General features: G+C 48.3%; 1 protein-coding gene across 1 annotated transcript in view; it reads left to right on the top strand.

The window, feature by feature from the left end:
* The first annotated feature begins 1,722 nt into the window (after positions 1-1,722).
* Positions 1,723-6,000, top strand: part of SLC6A5 (solute carrier family 6 member 5) — a 90,582-nt gene continuing 86,304 nt past the window's right edge. Inside the window, exons 1-2 of the mRNA XM_063118799.1 lie at positions 1,723-1,858; positions 2,511-2,513. Coding sequence (XP_062974869.1) covers positions 1,784-1,858; positions 2,511-2,513 — 78 coding nt within the window. The 5' untranslated portion in view covers positions 1,723-1,783. The remainder of the gene's footprint in view (positions 1,859-2,510; positions 2,514-6,000) is intronic.

Raw genomic sequence — 6,000 nt, 5'->3', positions numbered from 1 at the left:
TGTTTCCCCAACCCCCCCACCTCTTCTTCTCTGTTTATTTTAGGAGGTTCGGGAAAATAGATTTGTCTCGTTATCCAATCGGTTTGTTCCATACTGGAAATAAAAGTGGCTACGAATTAAGGTCGGAAGCGTGTTGTAAGCTTGAAGATTGGCTGCGGGGTGGGTGAGTAAGGAGCGTGTTCGCGCGGCGAGCGCTATCCAAGGTGCTGAAAGCCTGCGTTCTTCTGTAGACGGTCGTCCGCGGTCGTATCTCGGTAATTTCTTCCTTTTGAGGTGGGAAGGAAAGGGGCATGCATAAATGGAAGTATTTCAGTGCCACGCAGTAAAAATTGCCATGTATTCTGAAGGTGTAATTATTACTGGTTATCTGAGTTTTTGGGGTGCTGGTCGACTAAACAGCAAACGTGCAGAAGGAATTTCTTGCAGTTTCTTCTGCAGATTGGCTTTTAAGTGTAGAAATTGATGAGTCTTTTCTTTGAAGCGTAGCAGAATGTCTGGACAGGACACTTTATAAAGCTGTATAATTATAGCACCATTGTTGTTGATTATTTGTTCGTTTGTTGTTTTTTTTAAAAAAAATCTTCGAAAGGATTGAGAGATGGAAAGTTAAAGTAAAGGCTGAGGGACTGTGGCCAAGATCCTGTACTCTGAAAACTCCGGTCCTTAAAACGCCAAATGAAAAGTAAACCTCTTTAGAATCGGTTTACTTGGAGTAATATGTTGAGGATTGGGATATTAGAAAATACAATCCAGCATTCGTTCTAACAGAGAGTATCTCCTTTCACGGTTTTTGAAGCCCCATCCCCACCACTCTTAGCCGAAAATATTGGGGAGAAAATCATTATTGGGTATATAAGAGCCTATGTGATTGAGTTCCGTTATATCTCGCTGGCTGCATAGAGGGCAGCGTGTCTCTCCCCCTCTTCCCCCTCCCCCCCAGTGTGCATTGCTGAATGACAGAAAGGAAATGGGGCGTAAAATTAAAGATTCTTTCTACAATAGTGCTAGGGGAAGGGAACATCCTACAGTCGTGATGAGAAAATCAAGAAGGTTTGTGAGCAGAGAGCTGCGAGCGATGCTGTGTCTAACGCTAGAATTGTAGGTCTGCAAGCGCAGGTGCGGTTATACCTTACTGTACTAAGATGACTGAAGAAAGGGCTGTCTCAATTCGAATTTGCGGCAGCGCCTTCCTGATCAATTTACACAGCGCAAACCAAACCCCAACACTTTATGTTTAAGGGCGGCTTCCTTGTGGCAGGACCTCACCCCCCCCACCCCCTTTCGCTTCCTTCTTTTTAACGCGCCTTTGCTCTCGTAGGATTACGCCAGTCCAAAGGAGATGAGCAAGCAGCTCGCCAACAGTCCCGAGATGCTTGCCTCTGGGCCACTCGAAAGCGCAGGCATGATCAGGAACAGCCCCGAAACCGAGCAGCCGCAGAACCTACCGTCCCACGTTCCGTCCCAGCTGGCCAGAGTCGCCACAGCTCTCTCCGGCGACAGCAAAACCTTGCCATCTGACGAAGCCAAACCCAACGATTCCGAGAGGACCAAAGTGGGGATCTGCAAACTCGCCCCCGTGCAAGCCAACTCCACCGCCGGCAAAGACTCGATCGAGCCTTTCCCTCTCAAGAATGCCCCCACCAGTGCAGGGACCGCCATCCAGGGCAACGTTGCCCCGTGTAAAATCCCCCCGTTGCAAAGCACGGATGGCGGGGAAGCTAATCAAAGTCTTGGTAAGAGCACACTGGAGCAAAACAGTGCCAAGGGCCAAGGTTGGGTGAACATGAGCCAGAGCACCGTGGTGTTGGGCACAGATGGGATCACTTCTGTTCTGCCTGGCAGCAGCGGGGTCACCGAGGTAAGTTGTCTCCCCCCCCACCCCTTATGCGGCTCTTCCGGATCTAACACGGGCGCCTAGCACCAACCACCAATGCTCATTTACCACGCAAAATGAATTCCTAAGCGAAAATCAGCCCAAATTTAGAGACTGCAAGGAGCGATCTTTAAAAAAAGAAAGAAAAGAAAAGAAATCTCTCCGTGATTCTCCAAAACCAGTAGGAATGAGAAGAAACCAGGGGTTTCGGATGCTTTATTACCGAATCAAGACAATGGAGAATCATTGTCATTGTATTTATTCATTTCATTTCTTTCTCGTTGTCGTCCAAGGAGTTCAAGGCGGCATACATGCCCCCCTCCCATGTTATCCTCACAACAACGCTGTGGGGAATAGATTAGGCTGAAAGTTTGTGACTGGCCCAAGGTCATGGAGTGACCTTCATGAGCAAATGGAGATTTGAACCCGCGTCTCCCGAGGCTGATGCCCTAATCACTTAGCCACTGTACACACAGAGACCCTAAACTGAAGGGTTTTCTCCCATCCCAGGAACATAAGCACAAAACAAGCGATGGAGGGTGTGTGTGTGGGTGTTTCCTCCAGTGGACAATAATGGGTGATAATTACTTAGCACTAGAACGCAAAAAGGAAGTTCGGTGGAATATAATGAAAGAAGCAAGTTACTTGACATTGTTTCACTGCGGCCTTAAGGCACCTTTACTTCGGAGTAAGCCCACTGAATACACTGGGTCTTACTTCCGAGTAAGTAATTTTAGGATTATGCCCGCGCACTTTCATTCTGGGACTCAATGGCAGAGAAAGGAGACAAACATTTTGTATCGGGGAGGGAAAGTGACACAGAAAAGCGAAGGAATACCAGTATTTATTAATTTCTTATCGGGCCTCCTCTTGAGGCTCTGGCGGGTAATGACCATGTTAATACAGACAGACGTGTCTCCGTCTATTTCTCTAGAGCCGGCTAGAAAACAAAAGATCCAGGAGCATTAGAACTGATTGGCGTTTTGCCATTCACGACGATGGGATATGGCCACTACAATGGAAGAATACCTATTACGTTGAACCGCATTGTCTTTATTCTACGCACAGCTTATTAACCTAATTAACCTTCTTCTTCTCTCTCTCCCCCCCCATCCCAATCTTTCTCTCTCTCTGGCCCGTGCGTGAGAGAAGGGGAAGGGGCCCTTCTTCGCGTTCAAAGGAGCGTTCGTAGCGGTGGTTTCCGTGTCCCACGTCCGCTCGCCCTCACTCGCTCTGAGCGCTGATCTTTATGGAGGGTTGGAATACAGGAACCCTTTGGGGACGTCCTTGCCTGTCGACCAAACGGGAGCACAATCAGCAATAACAACAAAACCCACCCAAGCAAAGAAAGAGCCAACTGTATCAGGCCCCTTCCCTCGAAGCCCCACCGGGCCGGGCCCTGTGATCAATCACGCCGTCTTAGACAGTTCAATCGTTACTCAGGGTCAGTGAGCAAGTGCCCGGCACTGCGGCATGATGTAGGCAGGGGGCTGGTGCGCGTAAGGCGCGCACCTGATGCCCGGGCTGAACAGCGCCTTCTCCAGAGAAACAACCCGGAAAAGCCTGGGTTACCCATCTCCGCCCGGGATGCATAGGGGAAAGTTCTCCAAGCTGGTGCCGCCTCCCGAGGTGTTGGACCACAAATCCCAGCGTCCCCAGTCAATGAGGCCTATGGCTATGCTGTCTGGGTATGGTGAGAATTGTGGTCCAACATCTCCGGAGGGGGCACCAGCTTGGGGCAGGCTATATGGTTGGGAGAGGCACAGTGGAGGTTGGTGGCTCTGATGTCAGTGAGGCTGTGAATCCATTCCGGGTTTCAGTCAGAACTCTAAAGGAACTAGCAAAGATGCTGAAACCAAACCCCAAAACAAGGATAGCTCAGAGTTCTGCCTGGTTCTGACTGAGACCAAGAGCAGATTCACAGCCCCACTGACGTTGGAGTCACCAACTTCCACTAGGAAGGCTACCTAAACCGAACCAGCACCCTAAGGCCCCCATTAATATCAATGGACCACTTCTTCTCTATATCGGAATGAGGTCTTGAGGAAATGCATCCTTCAGCGTCTCAGAAGTAGAATAAGATATCTAAGGGTGTGATCCACTCCATTAAGAATGGCTTCCAAAAACATTTTCTTTTTCTCCAGCATGGAAGCCGAAAATCTGGAAGCTAGGAAAGATTTTATTTTTATTTATTGAATTGGAATTGGAGTACACATTTTAGATAAGTACGTTGCAAATCTATTTAAGCCTCCCGTGAGAAAACGTCTGGGGATTAAATTCATTCGCTTTTCAGAAAGTTGCTACCACATGCAAGTAAACATTAATACCAGGCTACTACATACAACTCAATGAAGTTTTAACACTTGAAATTTTTTAAGTCTCGGTGAGTTTACATTCTAATCATTCAGCCGAATTAGGTTGTGGATGGAGTTGGTTCACACAATACCATTTACTGTTTCCGCCCAAGCTAAATTACAAACTTAGTCGGTAAATTCAATTCCTGCACATCGTTTCCCCTCTATTCTTTCAGCTTGAAACCCTGCTATCTACCAGAACTAGTCCGAGAAAACTGGCTATTTTACTCCACCCCATTCTATAGCTGAAGACACAAGGTGTCCATTTCCTCTTCTCCCTACAGTTTAAAGTGGTGTCCTAGAGCGAGAAATAACTGAGTCCATCAACTTACCTTCTCAATCCCAGAGGAGTTTATATGTTGGGGCCAAAGTAGACGATACGTCCTCTCTCTCTCTCTCTCTCTCTCTCTCTCTCTCCCTCTCTCTCTCGTGTGTGTGTGTGTGTGTGTGTTATTATTTAAATCCCAGTGTTTGGGTGGGGGTGGCTCGGTCAGGATCGGGTGGGAGAGGAGGTCGTTAACCCTTTCCCCGCGGTCCTGATGAAAAATCCCCACCCCCACCTCTCCACTGCTTGGCATTCAATATTGGTTCTTGCCTTGAGAGACACTGAGCAGAAAGTTCAAGCCAAACGCTGGGATTCCTGTTTCGGATTGGGGGGGATTCCTGCAAAGCTCAGAGGGAAGGGGACTGAACTCACCTCCCCTTCGATTTCTCCCGAAATAAATTGATTCCCCCCCCCCTCCAAGTGAAGCTCAAGGATCTCCAAATCATCATCATCATCGTCGTCGTCGTCATCATCATCATCGTGGCGGGAGGAGAGTTTAGGCTGAACTTTAACCTTCCCAGACTTTCTTCCCTTTCTATGATTTCATCCGGGCTCTGTTTGGGTCGTGGAGGAGCCTCACGTCGTCGTCCCTCGTGGTAATCCCTGTGGGGCGAACCAGTGGAGGCTGATGACACCTATTTTGCTTGGGCTGTGAATATGGATTTCAGACAGAACTAGCGAGAATTCTAAAGTTGCTGAGTTTATTTGGAGCAAAGGTGCTGAGTTTATTTGGAGGATAGGGCTCAGCACCTTATAGATTCACAGCCCAACCTAAAGCAGATCCACCAGCCCCCACTAATGGGAACTAAAAAAAAAAAAAAAAAAAAGGACCTTAAATGTCCTTTGGAAACTATCTGAACGCCCATAGGACATAACGGGACCTGGGAATGCCAATTTGACATGATTGGGCTCCATTGAAATAAACGCAAGCTACAAATAAACGAGGTTGGGTGGGCCCTGAGAGAGAATGGAATGGGTCACAGGGACCGATAGATTCCCTCCACCTCATCAGCATAATTATGTAGCTGAGAATCTCTACAACCGCTCAGTTCCAACACTGGGGACTTGCGTATACATGCAAGGGTGCACTTGTATCCTTGGGTGGTCGTAACGAGAGTGCATTTGCCTCTTCAAATAAACTGCCTGCCTCTCCCGAAGCACAAAGCAGAGGGGAAATTGGCCCTGTGGCAGCTGTGGCTCAATGTGGGTTCAGGGATACCAAATGATGCGCCCCGGGGACAATGTTTAAAAAGCCACGTGCTCAGCAGAGACACCCTGCATAATTACGGCAATAGCTCTCCAAACCGTTTAATGTTTAACACTGCCGTGATGGAGCCAGGGGGGCTATTTGGAAGCAGATCTCTTAGCACGAAGTCGCCATCCCGAGGCATTGGCGGCTTTCTGTCTTCTGCTTCCCCTTCCTTCCCCTTTCGAAGGGTGGCTGCGCA

Source organism: Elgaria multicarinata, chromosome 2 (genome assembly GCF_023053635.1).
Source record: "Elgaria multicarinata webbii isolate HBS135686 ecotype San Diego chromosome 2, rElgMul1.1.pri, whole genome shotgun sequence".
In the NCBI taxonomy this organism is placed as follows: Eukaryota; Metazoa; Chordata; class Lepidosauria; order Squamata; family Anguidae; genus Elgaria; species Elgaria multicarinata.
The sequence above is the reverse complement of the archived record's forward strand: the minus strand, read 5'-3'. Positions and strand labels throughout refer to the sequence as shown.